Raw genomic sequence first — 16,757 nt, forward strand, 5'->3', positions numbered from 1 at the left:
ATCAAGGCATGTGAAAATTTATTTTCTTCCTAACAGTTCCTTTCAGCATATTGATGAGATTTAATTAAAATTAATTTGAACAACAGTTGCTATGCCTATTACATCCATTCATGCGTTTATTCTGTTCCTTCATCAAATATTTATTGGGCATCTGGTGTGTGCCAGGTATTGTTTTAGTCTCTTGGGAGGCAGTACCAAACAAAATTAATAAAACCTTTGTTTTGCTGGGGTGGAAGGCACACAACAGAATTCAAACAATAATTGTATAACTTTGTAAAAGATACAGCATATGAGAAGGGTCAAGTACTTAGACATAGAGAAGAATAAAGCAGAGTGGGTCAGAAGTATAAGTATAAAATTCTATAATTTTAGGTAGGGTGGTGTGGGTGTAAGCCTCATTGAGGAGAGAGGTAACATGGGAACAAAAACTTGAAGAAGGTAAGGGCTTAGCTATGCAGTTAAATGGGAAATACATGTCCCAGGCAGAAGGACCAGCCAGTGCAAAGGCCCTGAAGTCAGAATCTGCCTCAAGAGTACAGTTAGGACCCAAAGGACAGTATGGCTGGAGCAGGAGGAACAAGCAGAGGAGAGTGGAGGAGGGTGAGGCCAGAGAACTAAAGGGTTGGGGAGAGCTTGTGGTCCGATCCCTAGAGCCTCACCAACTGTTAAAAGGTTTTTGGCTTTTTCAGTCAGTGTAATGGGAGCCTTTTGCAGTGTTTAGAGGCACGGCACCTTATCTAAGTATAAGGAAAGAGGAAAAGGTACTAGTTTATAGTTTAGCTAGATTGTCAGACCTCCAGAAATACCATTTTAAGACCAAAATAAGTGAAGGAGAAGGAAGAATCTCATATAGGGTCTTTTATAAAAAGGACTATGTAAAATGCCATGTTAATACTTTGCTTGTGTTAAATACACATGGAGCTCTTAAATTTGATTATTTATGCTGTTATTTTTAAAGTGGCTGTCTTCCTAAGAGATATCTCTTTATCAGATTTCTGTAGCTTTATCTTTCTAAAATTAAGTTAGGTTAGGAATATGATAAGCAGAATCCTTTGCTTTGCTATGAACAGCAATTCATCAATAGCAGTGAATGTGTTAGAGTTCTTTGACATTGAAAAGGCAGCAGAGCACAAGACCAGCTGGGGGGGTGGTCAGTGATTTATCTTTAAAGAGGTTAAATGGTTTGGGATGACTTCTTCATAAGCCCGTCTTACTTATTAGCTCGAAGAGTTTTGTCTTTTTTAATTGATTCCTTAGGATTTTCTATGCTGATCATCATGCATCTGCAAATAGTAACAGTTGTATTTTTGCCTGTTTGCTCTGTATACTTTTTATTTCCTTTTATTGCACTAGCTAGAATTTGCAGCACTATTTTGAAGAAGAGGGTGAGAACAGACATTCTGGCTTCCTGAGAGAGGGGTAGCATTCAATTCAGTCTTTCACTGTCAGGTGCAATATTAGCTACAGGTTTTTTACTGACACTTTACCAAGAAAGAAGTTCCCATTGAGTCCTATATTTCTAAGGGTTTTTATTGCAAATGGTTGTTGAAATTTGTCGAATATTTTTTTTTTGCATTTATTGATAGGAATATGTGATTTCCCCCCCCTGTAGTTAACCTGTTAATATGGTGGATAGATTGGTTGATTTTGAAATATTGAACCAAATTTATATCCGTAGAATATACGCATTACTGATCATGGTGTGTAATTATTTTTGCATATTACTTAATTTTATTCCTAGTATTTTGTTAAGCATTTTTGCATCTATATACATGAGGGATATTGGCCTTTGGTTTTCTTTCTCTTTATTTTTACTGTCTTGGTTTTTGTTCTTTTGTTTACTTACTGAGATATAATTGACATACATTATATTAGTTTTAAGTATACACATAGTGATTCAGTATTTGCATATTTCATTAAATGATCAGCACAGGAAGTCTAGTTAACTCCCAGCAGTACACATAATTACAGAATTACAGAATTTTTTTCTTGTGATTAGAAATTTTAAGAGCTATTCTCTCTTATACATTCATTTTAAATGTATAGTATGGTCTCATTAACTGTAGTCCTTGTGCTGTGCATTATACCCCTGAGACAGACTTCTGATATAACTAGAGGTTTGTACCTGTAGCACCTTTATTTACCCCTTAACTTGCCCTGCACCCCTGCCTCTTGGAACCACCAATCTGTTCTCTGAGTTCAGTTTTGTTTCGGTTTTAGTTTGTTTTTATTTTTAGATTCCAAATGTGAGTGAGATCATTACAGTATTTGTCTTTCTTTTACTTATTTCACTTAACATATTTCCCTCAGGGTCCATCAATGTTGTTGGAAATGGCAAGGTATACTTCATTTCAGTGGCTCGGTAGTATTGCATGTACATATACCTCACAGTTTCCTCATCTGTTTGTCCGTCAGTGGACATTTAGTTTGCTTCCCTGCCTTACGAATAATGCTGCACAAAACGTGGAAATGCATGTATCTTCGCAGTTCACTGTTTTTGTTTTCTTTGGATCAATACTCAGAAGTGGAATTGCTGAAACCTGTGGTAGTTCTGTTTTTAATTTTTTGAGGAAACTCCTTGCTCTTTTCCAAAGTGACTACATCAATTTACATTTCCACCAACAGTGTACAAATATTGCCCTTTATCCACATCCTTACCAGATCTTATTATTTCTTATTTTTTGAATAACAGCCATTCTAGTAGATGCAAGTTGATCTCTCACTGTGGTTTTTATTGGCATTTCCTGACAATTTATGATGTTGTACCTTTTCATGTACCTGTTGGCCAAATCTATGTCTTCTTTGGAAAAAATTTCTATTCAGATCCTTTGTCCATTTTAAAAATCGGATTATTTGTTTGCTATTGAGTTTATGAATTTTTAACATACATTTTTGGGCTACTTGGGTGACTCAGTCGGTTAAGCATCTGCATTCAGCTCAGGTCATGATCTCGGGGTCCTGGGTTTGAGCCCCATGTTGGGTTCCCTGCTTGGTGGGGAACCTGCTTCTCCCTCTCCACCCCCCCACCTCCCCACTCATGGTCTCTTTCAGTATCTATCTCTCTCAAATAAATAAAATCTTTTAAAAAAAAAATATATATATATATATATATATATATTTTTAAAGATTTTATTTATTTATTTGACAGAGATCACAAGTAGGCAGAGAGGCAGGCAGAGAAAAGAGGGGGAAGCAGACTCCTTGCTGAGCAGAGAGCCCAACTCGGGGCTCGATCCCAGGACCCTGGGATCATGACCTGAGCCGAAGGTAGAGGCTCAAGCCACTGAGCCACCCAGGCGCCCCGAAAAGAAAATATATTTTTAATATTAATCCCTTATCAGATAAATGATTGGTGAATATTTTCTCCCATCCATTGGTTTCCTTTTTATTTTGTTGATGGTTTCCTTTGCTATTTGGAAGTACGTTTGATGTAGTCCACTTGTTGATTTTTGCTTTTGGTGCTCCTTGTGTGGCTGTGGTATCAGTGTAATGCTGGCCACATAAAATGAGTTTGGAAAGATCTCCTCCTGTTCTGTTTTTTAGAAGAGTTTGAAAATGTTTGGTAGAATTCACCAGTAAAATCATCAGGCCCTGGGTTTTTCTTTCATCGTTCTTACTCATTATTGGTTTGTTCAGATTTTTTAATTTATTCACAGTTCGGTCTTACTTAGTTGTATGTTTCTGTAAATTTACCAGTTTCTTCTAGGTTATCCAGTTTACTGGCATGTGATCATTCATAGTAGTCTCTAGTAGTCTCAGAGTAGAAATACAAATGCCTTTGTATTTCTGCGCTGCCCATTTAAATGTTTCCTCTTCATTTCTGATTTTAATTTGTATGAATTCCCCCCCTTTTCTTTTAGCTTACCTAAAGTTTTGCCAATTTTGACTGTCTTTTCAGAAAACAATCTTAGTTTCTTTGATCTTTTCTTCTGTTTTCCTGATGTTTATTTCATTTATTGCTGCTCTGATCTTTGTTAACTATATTCTTCTGCTAACTTTAGGTTTATTTGTTTCTAACTGATATTTAAAGTTAGGTCTTTGAGACCTTTCATTTTTTTATCACCATGAATTTCCTTTCTAGAGCGACTTTTGCCATATTCTATGAGTTTTGGTGTATGGTGTTTCCATTTTTGTTTGTTACAAGATTTTTTTTTTTTAAAGATTTTATTTATTTATTTATTTAACAGACAGAAAGAGATCACAAGCAGGCAGAGAGGCAGGCAGAGAGAAAGACGGAAGCAGGCTCCCTGCTGAAAAGAGAGCCCGATGCGGAGCTCGATCCTAGGACCCTGAGACCATGACCTGAGCTGAAGGCAGAGACTTAACCCACTGAGCCACCCAGGCGTCCCTACAAGATTTTTTTTATTTCCCTTTTATTTTTGTGGTCCTTTGGTTGTTCAGGAGTGTATTGTTCAATTTCTGTACTTTAATGAGTTATCCAGTTTCCTCCTTTATTGATGTCTAGTATCATAATTTTGTGCTTAGAAAAGATCCTTGGTGTGATTTCATTTTTTGCTAAATTTCTTAAGACTTGTTTTATAAGCTAATTTTTGATGTATCCTGGTTCATATGTGTTTGGGAAGAATATATCTTCTGCTGTGGATGGAACGTTCTGTATATGTCTGTTAGATCCATTTGGCCTATACTTCTCATTCAGTGTTTCCTTACTGATTTTTTTTTTGTCTGAATGATGTATCTGTTGTTGGAAGTAGGGTATTGAAGTCCCCTACTATTATTCTGTTATCTGTTTCTCCCTTCACATCTGTTGTATCTGCTCAATATATTTAGGTGCTACAATAGTGGGTGCATATATATTTACAATTACCCTATCTTCTGTGACGAATTGACCTTTTTTTTTTTTTTTAAGATTTATTTATTTATTTATTTGACAGAGATTACAAGTAGGCAGAGAGAAAGAGGAGGAAGCAGGCTCCTCACTTGAGTAGAGATCCCGATGCGGGGTTCGATCCCAGGACCCTGAGATCATGACCTGAGCCGAAAGCAGAGGCTTTAACCCACTGAGCCACCCTGGCGCCCAACGAATTGACCTTTTTATTTTTACACAATAACCTTCTTATCTCTTGTTACTATTCTTCACTTAACATTTATTCTATCTTAGCTACCCTTGTCCTCTTTTGGTTTCCACTTGCATGGAGAATCTTGTTTTGTCCCTTCATTTTGAGTCTTTGTGTCTCCTTAAAGCTGAAATGAGCCTTTGATAGGCAACATATGGCTGGGTCTTGTTTTTTAATCCATCCAGCCACTCTAGGTCTTTTTGTTGGAGAATTTAATCCATTTATATTAAAGTAATTATTACTAGGTATGGATTTACTAATGTCATCCTTTTAATTATTTTCTGATGTTTTGTACTTCCTTGGTTTCTCTCTTCCTCTCTTACTGGCTTCGTTTGTAAATTGATTTTCTGTAGTGTTATGCTTTGATTCTCTTCTTTTTATCTGTTATATACCTCTTGTAGCCATTTGCTTTATGGTTACTGTGAAGCTTACATAATATACCTTAGTTGTAACAGTCTGTTTTATGTTGATACCAATTGTTTATTTTCCTGGTTTATTTTATAATTGCTTTGATTTGAAAGTTGATTTAAAATTTTGATTTGAAAATTGATTTGAAAAATACTTTTGATGAACAGTATTTTTATCATATGTTTTAGAAACACAGAAACAATATATGTTTTAGAAACACATATTTCCTTCAACTATAAAGTGTAATTTAGAAAACTGAAAAGAAGAAAAGAATCCTTGCAGATTTACCCATACTTTATATACTATGCTCTTTCTTTCTTCCTGATATTTCTGAGCTCCTTGTTCTGTCATTTGTTTTCTCTTTAGATAATTTCCTTTTGCCATTTTTTTAAAAGATAACTCTGCTATCAGCAAATTCTCTTAGCTTTTATTCATCTGAAAATGTCTCAATTTTCTCTTTATTACTGAAGAGTATTTTTGCAAAGCATAGGATCCTGAGTTGATAGTTCTTTTATTTTCAGCATCTGAAAAATATTGTACCACTTTCTTAGGACTCCCCACCTAGTTTTTGACAGGTGGGGATACTCACCACTATACAAACGAGGAAGGACTCCCAAGTTTTTGAGGAGAAATTTGCTATTCTTTTTTTTTATCTAAGGTGTTGTTTTTATCTGACTGCTTGCAAGGTTTTCTCCTTTTATAGTTTTCTGATGTTTAATGGTGTGTTTTGGCATGGATTACTTTGGGTCTATTCTGTTTGGGATTCATTCATGTGTAGGTTTACGTGCCTTGCTAAATTTGGTATGTTTTTAGACCTTACTTTTTTGAATACTTTTACAGACCTGCCTACTTTCTCTTCTCTTTCTGGGACTCTGATGACATGGATGTTAGATCTTTTGTTACCAGCCCACAAATATTTGAGTCTCTTTTCATTTTTGTTTTCATTCTCTTTTTTCTCTGCTGTTCAAATTGGTCATATCTAGTATTTTATCTCCGATTTCACTGATTCTTTCCTCCAATCCCTGTTGAATCCATCCACCCATATTTCCATTTTATTTATTTCTAAAATTTCCGTTTTGTTTTTTGTAAACTTCTGTTTCTTTGCTGAGACTTCTTGTATTTTTGCCTGGGTCTTCTGTTGTTGATTTATTTAAGATATATTCATAATATCTCAGTGAAAACATTTTTGGCATAGCTATTTTAATGTCTTGTCAGATATTTTTTAAAAGATTTTATTTATTTTAGAGAGAGAGTTGAGAGCATGCTAGCCAGGGGAGTGTCAAAGGGCAAGAGAGAGAGACTCTTTCTAAAGATTTATTTATTTATTTGACAGAGAGAGAGAGAGAGATGATGAGAGAGGGAACAGAAGCAGGGGGAATGAGAGACGAAGAAGCAGGCTTCCCACTGAGCAGGGAGCCTGATACGGGAGTATCAGGGAGTTGACTCCTTGCTGAGCAGAGAGCCCAACTCGGGGCTCGATCCCAGGACCCTGGGATCATGACCTGAGTCACAAGCAGATGCTTAACCACCTGAGCCACCCAGGTGCCCCAGGGAGAGAGAATCTTAAGTGCACAGCCAGACACGGGCCTTGTTCTTATGACTCTGAGATCTTAACTCAGAGCCAAAATCAAGAATCAGACACTTACGAACTGTACCACCCAGGTGCCCTTTGTCAGATGCTATTTCTAGCATCTCTACTATTTCAGTGTCAGCATCTCTTGATTTTCTTTTCTCAATCAAGTTGAGATTCTCCTGTTTCCTGATAGGATGAGTGATTTTCAGTTAGTGACTCTGAATCTTATTTAAACCTTCCATTTTAGCTGGCTTTTCCCAACACCACTTCAGCAGTGGTGGATTGCTAGGTGGAGATAAAAGTTCAGTTTTCCCACTAGGCCTCCCTTGACACCCAAAGAGGGGCTCCCTGTTCTCCCTGGAAGAAGTTGGGTATTTCAGTCCCCCACCTAGTCTCCACTGACACTGTGGTAGGCCTGGCCTTACTACTGTTGGGCAGTGGTGGACATTCTTGCTTCTTCTGACACCATCCCAATGCGGGGACAGTGGAGAAACTCACTGCCATTTGGCGGGGTTTGAAAGTACTGGTTGGTCACATGGTCTCCACTGACACTGCATGTGGGATATGCTTGTTAGCAACCAGTGGAGTTGAATATTCTGGCCCTTTGCCAGTCCTCTCTTCACGGTGTTTTGGGCACCTCATCATAGCCTTATGGGATTGGAACTCTAACTCCTCACATGTCCTTTGCTGATGGAAGTGGTCATGGGGGCTAGTTGTGTGTGATGTTTAACTTGAGTGGAATAGTTACTTCCTGAAAGTGTCTGTCTTGCTAGTTTGCTCCTTTCCTGGTACTTTGGGTATAAAGTGTAGGTTTTTATTGGGGCATGTTGGCATTTCTGGGTTGCCGGTTTTTTGAGCTCTGTGTCTAGGAAATATGAACCAGAAAGAAAACCCAGGGAACTTCCCACTGTGTTGGTCCAGCATTCCTGACACCACCATGTCACATTCCCTTGTCCCTGCCAGTCATCCTTGTCTCTCTAAATTTCAATCTTCTCATGTTTGCTCTATGTATGATGTCAGGAGTTTTCATTGCACTTAATGAAAGGAGAGAGAAGTACATCTCTTCCATCTTTCTGGAAGCAGAGGTCCCCTGAGTAAGCTCTTCACATGCAAACCCCATCACATCGCAGCTTCAGCATACATGCTTAGATGTCTTCTGTGGAGCCCCACTGGCTCCAGGATGAGAATAAAGTTTCTCATTTTTTTCCAAGGTCCTTCATTATTGCGCATGTATTTGTCTCTCCAGTTTCTTGTCTTGTTACTACACCTCAGCGGCTAATTCCCGCCATAGTGAGCTACTCTTAGGCCTACTTGATCACCTTCAGAGTTTTTACATACTTTGTGTTGTTTTAACTCTTTTCTTTCTCCAGCCCCTCATTCTTCCTTCCTTCCCTCTTTCCTTCCTCATTTGTTCATTTTTGCTTCTTTGTTTGCTGGAAACATTCTTCACCTGGCCAACTTAGATTCCTCTATAATACATTTTACCACTGACCTAGTTTCTATTTGACTGTTGCTGTACTTCCCTCATCTTACTACTAGACTGTGAAATCTTGAAAGTAGGAACTTTGACCATTTTATTTATTGCTATGTCCAAGTGGTGGAAAAGCATGACACATACAATCCCCCAGTCAATATTTGTTGATAAGTGAGTGACAAAAGTGGAACTTCACTCTTGGAAACCTCTGATTGCTTCCTGGGGTTTCTCTACCTTGTGTATTTACGGGCAGTTCCCAACACACTCGTGCCTTACGTACGAATCAGTGGTGCCTACATGTAGTTACCATTGAACTCCTGTTGTCTGAGATTTCCTTCTTTACTTTACTCCTTCCTTCCCCCTAAACTCATGCTTCTGTGACTGCTCTTCACTTCTGATGACTGAGCTGTTCCCAGGAGCGGGACAGAAGCACTGAAAATGACATTGAGAGAAAGGGAAAATACTCTTTTTAGTATTCTTCCTTCCCAGCCTCTCTCTTCTTGGCTGTGTGCTGGTCTCTGTGCCCTCCATTGCACTTCATCTCTTCAGTATCATTTGTTCAATTTTAGACCCTTTTTATTTTGGTAAAATGCATGTAACAATTTTTAAATGTACAGATCAGTGGCATTAAACACATTCACATGCTGTGCAGTCATCACCTGCCATCTCCACGGCCTGTCCACGGCCTGTCCTCTTCGAGAACAGAAACTCTCCACCCCTCAAATGCCAGCTCCACATTCCTCCCATCCCCACCCCCTCTGGCAAGCCCCTGTTCTCCTTTCTGTTTCTCTGAATTTGACCAGGACCTCATTTATGTGCAAACAATATCTGTCATTTTGTGACTAACCTATGTCACTTAGCATAGGGTCTTCAAGGTTTATTCATGTCCTAGCTGATGTTAGAATGTCCTTCCTTGGAAAATTGGTCAGCCACATGCAGAAGAATGAAACTGGACCATTTCCTTACACCACACACAAAAATAGACTCAAAATTGATGAAAGAACTCAATGTGAGACAAGAATCTGTCAAAAATCCTTGAGAACGCAGGCAGCAACCTCTTCTCAGTTGCAGCAACTTCTTCCTAGAAACATTGCCAAAGGCAAAGGAAGAAAGGGCAAAATTGAACTATTGGGACTTCATCAAGATAAAAAGCTTTTGCACAACAAAGGAAACAGTAAACAAAACCAAAAGACAACTGACAGAACAGGAGAAGATATTCGCAAATGACAAACCAGATAAAGGCTAGTATCCAAAATCTATAAAGAACTTACCAAACTCAACACCCAAAGAACAAAAAATCAAATCAAGAAGTGGTCAGAAGACATGAACAGACATATCTGCAAAGAAAGACATCCAAATGGCCAACAAACACATGAAGAAGTGCTCCACATTACTCGGCATCAGGGAAATACAAATCAAAACCACAGTGAGAGACCACCTCACACCAGTCAGAATGGCTAAAATTAACAAGTCGGGAGATGACAGATGTTGACGAGGATGTGGAGAAAGGGGAACCCTCCTAAACTGTTGGCAGGAATGCAAGCTCGTTGCAGCCACTCTGGAAAACAGTGTGGAGGTTCCTCAAAAAGTTGAAAATAGAGCTACCCTACGACTCAGCAATCGCACTATTGGGTATTTACCCCAAAGATACAAATGTAGTGTATCTGAGGGGGCACGTGCACTCCAGTGTTAGAGCAGCAGTGTCCACAATAGCCGAACTGTGGAAAGAGCCTTGAGGTCCAACAACAGATGAATGGTTAAAGAAGCTGTGATACACACACACACACACACACACACACACACACACACGTGTGTATATATGTTTATCTGTGTATATATATATATATATATATATACACACACACACATACATATACCTGTGTGTGTTTGTATATATATATATATATATATACAGATATACATACACACACAATGGAATATTATGCAGCCATCAAAAGAAATGAAATCTTACCATTTGCAATGATGCAGCTGGAACTAGAGGGTATTATGCTAAGCAAAATAAGTCAATCAGAGAAAGAGAATTATCATATGATCGCTCTGATATGAGGCATTTGAGAGGCAGGGCAGGGGGCCATGGGGGAAAGGGTGGGAAAAAATGAAACAAGCTGGGCTGGGGAGAGAGAGAAACCATAAGAGACTCTTAATCTCAGGAAAGAAACTGAGAGTTGTTGGGAAGTGGAGGGGAATAGACACTGGGGAGGGTATGTACAATGGTGAATGCTGTGAATTGTGTAAGACTGACAGTTCACAGACCTGTACCCCTGAAGCAAAGAATACATTACATGTTAAAAAAAGATTGTCCTTCCTTAATACAGCATCCTACTGTGTATATGTAAACACTCTGTGTTGTTTATTCATTCATCTGTTGGCCAGTGCTGGGGTGGCTTTCTCCTTTTGTTTGTTGTAAATAATGCTGCTGTGCACATGAGGGTACATGTCTTTGTTCAAGTCCCTGCTTTCTCTTCTTTTGGGCACATAGCAGGAAGTGGGATTCCTGAATTTATATGGAAATTCTGTGTTTAACATTTTTAAGAATTGCCACCCCCGTTTTCTACAGAGGTCGTACTATTTACATTCCCACGAGCAACGTTCATTTACTCTTAATTCAGTCCGTGAACATTTTTATGGACTTGCTACTCTATACCAAAAATTATAGTAGGCACCAGAGGCGTAGTGGTCAGGCGGAGGGTAATTATCATCTGTGTCTCATTCGTAATTACACCCACGCTGCCTTAAACATTTGACATAAGAGCTAGAGATAAGCATAGGCTCCCTAAGGACTTGCCTGATGAGTGGCCCTGACTATACCTGTGGCTGTTTAAAACAAAACAAAACAAAACAAAACAAAAATCTGTCCAAATCACCTTGTAAATGCTGTTCTTCTAGCTACTTTTTAGGATTTTTTTTTTAAAGATTTTATTTATTTATTTGACAGACAGAGATCACAAGTAGGCAGAGAGAGAGGGGAGAAAGCAGGCTCCCTGCTGAGCAGAGAGCCCAATGTGGGGCTCGATCCCAGGACCCTGGGATCATGACCTGAACCGAAGGCAGAGGCTTTAACCCACTGAGCCACCCAGGCACCCCTAGCTACTTTTTAAGCCAGATCTTTGTGTGAACAAGTAAGCATCATCAGTGTCTATCTTTTCTTTCCCTATGGCAATGTTTTATAATGTATTTAAACTCCTAGAAAAGTTAATGTTTGTAATTACTTAAAATTTCTTTTTAAAATCTGCTTTTCTCATCACGTTCCAAGCTCCCAAGAGGGCAAGACAGAGTTTCCTTGTGTCAGCTAAATAGATGCTCAATACATACTTATTGACCATCTGCAGATAAAAATAGAAGTTCTTCCTCTTATTAATGTTTCTCCATGAGAAGAGAAAGGAATGGTTTCTTCCTTCCTAAATAGAAAAGTCACTGTAACCTCTAATGTGCTTTGTATCCCCCTTTGTTTTGTTGCCTCGAGATGGGTGATTTGTTCCTCCATGCTCTGTCTCTTCAGCACCAAACTCTTTCTCTCCTCCCTCTCTCTGTCTGTATCCCACACACACTACATCATGTCAGTAAAGGATGAAAGATAGTGAATGGGGGGGGGCAGAAATAGGGGAACCTGTTTTGCCCCATCATGATTCGAAGTCAGATCTCGAAACACCTCAGAAGTTCTGCATTATTTTAGGAGTCAGAATGTAAGGAAGAAGCTGTGGATCAGGACGAGGTGCTCTGATGGTTCTACCCCTACTCCCTGCACTGCATTCCCCCCGTGCAGTTTGCCTGGGCTCCACTCTGAGTGATTCCCCGAGCTCCCGTTTAACCTGTCACACAATGTGCATTTCATTTCTTCTTCATTTATGTCTTGAAGGGTGTTACTCTTGTCTTCCTGACTTGGTCATCTCCTCTAGACAAGAGACTCCATTCTCTTATATGCCATACAGTGCAAAGAAAACTAATTTTCTGTGTGTTAATCCCTTATTAAATCCTCATTGCTAACAGATTGAATCTGGCAGTTGTGCTAGCAACCGTGAGCTAGGAGCCATTTAGTTGGGATGAGCTAACCCCCTTTGCTAGTACTGCTTCTTCTATTTATTCACTAAAACTGGTTTTTAATTAGTTCATCTAAATGCTATGGCTAATCATGGTGCATGAGATATTTTTTGGTAGTCTTGGAGGATTTTATTTTTTTTTTTAAGATTTTTTGTTTGTTTGTTTATTTGACAGAGCACAAGCAGGGGGAGTGGGAAAGGGGGAAACAGGCTCCCTGCTGAGCAGGGAGCCCCATGTGGCGCTCAACCCCAGGATCTGGGAATCACAATCTGAACCAAAGGCAGACACTTAACCAACTAACCACCCAGGTGCCCTGTCTTTGAGGATTTCTTTCAAAATTTTAATCCAATTCACTCTGTTGTAGTAATGTAAACAATTCCTGCAACTTAGCCATTTTAAGTGGTTGGCCAAAATTCAGTGCATTCTGGATTTTTTAGATTTGGGTTTTTTATCTTTGGGGAATGCAAAATTCCGTGTATATCAAATGCAAGTGTAATGCTTCTCTTCATATGGTAAGATTTTATAAATAATTGAGTTTGTCTTCTCCATTTGGTCTACCTGAAACATGAAAATGTGACATAAAATTTATATATATACCTAACAACTCTGCTGCAAAGCAGCCGAAGCAAAATGGCTGGGATAGAACTGGAATATAACCTACACTGAAGGAAGACAAGAAACCAGCCTTGAAAGTTGTCAAAGCTATCCCGCAGAATCATTTTGCCATAAATTTTATGTGATGCAGACATTTTATGAAACACTGATTTCCTTTTGGTTTCTAACAAAAAGCAGTTGAGATAAGCGAATGACTCAGTAATTTGCAAAAAACTTTAACATGCTAGGGAAGCGCTCTTCAGAGCGCAAGAAAGGAAATGGATATTCTCAGAAGGGATTACAAAACAGGCCATATGAATACTTCATCCTGACATACCTTAACCGTAAAATGGGATTGATGTTAGCCATGTTCACATACTCAATTTTGACACCAAATAATTAGAAATAACAAATTATTGAATTCTAAAAAAAGTTTAAAACTTTAACAGAAAAATATCACTTAAAAATGTTCCAAAGAAATTAGTCAAACAAAATTTCCTACATGAAATGCTAAAATTTGAGAATATGATAAAATATAATTTTCTGAATATGACTACATACCCTATGATCTTTAAGAGTAAACATCCTATGATCCTTTAGTGAAACATTCTTCAAGTGAAACATTTGTTTAGACTATTCAAATTATATTATTAGACAAAATGAAAACTGGTTAAATGAAACTTCGCAGATACTTTTGAAAATTGGTAAAAAACGATCTTATCCCTTAATGTATTTAGACTTTCAAAATACGTAAGATAAACAAGCTCTTTAATAAATCTATGAGCTTAGGGCACTAAATATCAGTAAATTATTTTATTTAAGCAATCTAGCACCATTTAGTATATGTTACATTAGTGCATTTTAGTGACTTTTTGACCATGAGACTTACCTATACTCATGAAATGGTCTTTTCAAAAGGACTGGTATATTTGAAACACTACTTCATTTATTGAAAGCATTCAACTCGGTGTGCAGTATTTTGTGCACCTGTTTCCACACTTGAATTTGCAAGACCTGGGGATCTTGTTCAAATACAGATCTGATTCATTAAGTCTGGGTGGGGCCCAGGATTCTGCATTTCTGACAAGCTTCCAGAGGATGCTAATGCTCCTTGCCTGGAAACAACATGCAGAGTAACAGGGTTGTAAAGAATAGAAAATACCGGGTTCAGAAGTCCACAATGAATGTGTTTAGATTTTTCTGTTTTTATGGGCATTAGTTCTTTAATTTGCTAATTTACTTTTGATGCCAGGAATATTTTATATCAATTTATTAACATTTATTTAAGCGTGTATCAAAATTAGTGATTTTATTTTGCTTCCTAATACCTCTTCTGAAGTGATAATATTAAGTATTGTTTGATAACCTTATTTTTCCAGTTGGAAAGGCTGATGCGGGAGTTCTGAGCTGTCGTCTTTCTTCAGATACTGACCTCAGGCTAGATACTCAGTTCCCTAGGCCTTAGTTTCCTTTTCTAGATCAGAGGTTTTCAAACACTTGCTTTCAGAAATCAGAGTATGTGCTTCAGATGAGCACTGGTGAAACAGGGCTGTGGGTCTGCACCCATTACAAGCACAGCCCTCTTACAATAATTTGACGAATATAGGCACACGAACATTAATAAACATCCATAGAAGAATACCATTTTGTCAGTTTGGTTGGCTTTGTTGTTTTTATTACTTTTAAGCTTTTAATTGGTTCTAAAGGTACCTTGTTGGAAGTCTGGTCATCTTTTTCTAATAGAAATGTAAGGCACTTTTGTACGCAGGTTTTGTGCAGCTCCACACTGGCATTAGTTTGCACCGTCTTTACAGTGAACTTGCTAAGCACTTAATTGTTCAGTCATAGTCATAGTGGTATGCGGTGTCCGTAAGCCAAAACCAAATACAGAGTACTTTATTTTTAAATAAAATTGGTAGTGTTGAAACCTTGATTTCAAACATTTGTTTTTATACAAATAGTAAAATAACCACCATCTTCTCTTTTTAGAATCAAGTCACTTAGAACAACAGCTTGAGGAGGCCAACTCTGTGAGGAGAGAGCTAGATGATGCTTTTCGACAAATCAAGGCTTATGAAAAACAAATCAAAACACTACAACAAGAAAGGGAAGAATTAAACAAGGTAAAAATATGTGGATAGATTGTTAAAGCTGCTTTTGAATTCTTAACCTTGTTTAATTTGTATACTGAAAGCTTTCCTAGTAAATTATAGTAACATAAAGTATATTTTGTCTGTAAAATATCAGTTTAAAGATTTAGGAATTATTTTGGTGTATTTCATTTGATTAGTAGCTAGTAATGAGGTAACTTTTATATTCTCAAGATTTTAAAGTTCAGAATCATTTGTTCTTTTGAGAAGTTAATAATCAAAGGACTTAATTAAAAGTAAATGTTGGGCACCTGGGTGGATTAGTTGGTTGGGCAACTGCCTTCGGCTAGGGTCATGATTCTGGAGTCCCCGGATCAAGTCTCAGTCATGATTCTGGAGTCCCCGGATCAAGTCTCACATTGGGCTCCCTGCTCAGTGGGGAATCTGCTGCTCACTCCATCCCTCTCCCTTCTCATGCGTGCTCTCTCTCTCTCTCAATCTCTCTCTCTCTCAAATAAATAAATCTTTAAAGATAAATAAATGTTATTGAAAAATATTAAAAAGTAATAAGTAAATAGTAAGCCATAGTTAGTATCTATGGAAAAATTTAAAATATAGGCGTATTTTCATTGTGATTTGCTGATATGAACATTTTAAAAAGATTAAAATAAAAATCTTTTAGTGTTTTAATTATCTTTTAAAATGTCAGTTTATCTTTCAAAGCATGGATGAACAAGCTAAATTTATTTTCATAAGAACTTTATGTAACACTCAAACAGTATTGTGACCATCAATAAAATTTACTAATGGCAGAGACACTCTAACACATTCAGTAGGGTTCAAATAATATTCAAGCACCAGAAAATACCTGAACCACTCAGTGTATATATTTTGCCTTTCATTAACAAAATAATGTTGGAATTAATACTAGCCAATAAAATAAAGAAATGAGTGGTTTTTGGCGTAGTATAAATTGTATTCAATGATATAATATATAATTGATGATATTAATGAATTTCTTTGGGGGAAGATTTTAAAGTCTTGCTGTCAGTAAAGAAGTCGAGGCAATTAAAAATAAAACCCGGGTACCTGGGTGGCTCAGTGGGTTAAAGCCTCTGCCTTCGGCTTGGGTTGTGGTTCCGGGGTCCTGGGATCGAGCCCCGCATCGGGCTCTCTGCTCGGGGGAAGCCTGCTTCCCCCTCTCTCTCTGCCTGCCTCTCTGCCTACTTGTGATCTCTGTCAAATAAATAAAATATTTTTTAAAAAAATAAGTAAATAAAACAAATAACCTTTTGCTGAGGAAGCTAATAAAAAGCTAATAAAAAAGACTAACAGAAAAATCTATAAAGATTAAATTGAATTGGTTAGTATATTTTTACTTTTTCTAACATATCATGTATTATTTGTTTATTATTACTTTTTTCTTAATGCAGTTACAAGCAGTGTGGTGTACAGATCTGTTTAAATTCATGGCCAATCTAATA

At 37.7% G+C, this 16,757-nt stretch overlaps 1 protein-coding gene across 16 annotated transcripts in view; it reads left to right on the forward strand.

Annotated features, from left to right (window-relative positions):
• The window catches only part of CDC42BPA (CDC42 binding protein kinase alpha), a 329,361-nt gene that overhangs the window by 191,069 nt on the left and 121,535 nt on the right, over positions 1–16,757 (forward strand). For all 16 annotated transcript variants that reach the window (XM_004756819.3, XM_004756823.3, XM_004756820.3 and 13 more), the window contains exon 12: positions 15,173–15,306. In XM_004756819.3, coding sequence (XP_004756876.2) covers positions 15,173–15,306 — 134 coding nt within the window. The remainder of the gene's footprint in view (positions 1–15,172; positions 15,307–16,757) is intronic.

Source organism: Mustela putorius, unplaced genomic scaffold, assembly GCF_011764305.1.
Source record: "Mustela putorius furo isolate JIRA1106 unplaced genomic scaffold, ASM1176430v1.1 tig00000785_pilon_pilon_pilon, whole genome shotgun sequence".
Classification (NCBI taxonomy): Eukaryota; Metazoa; Chordata; class Mammalia; order Carnivora; family Mustelidae; genus Mustela; species Mustela putorius.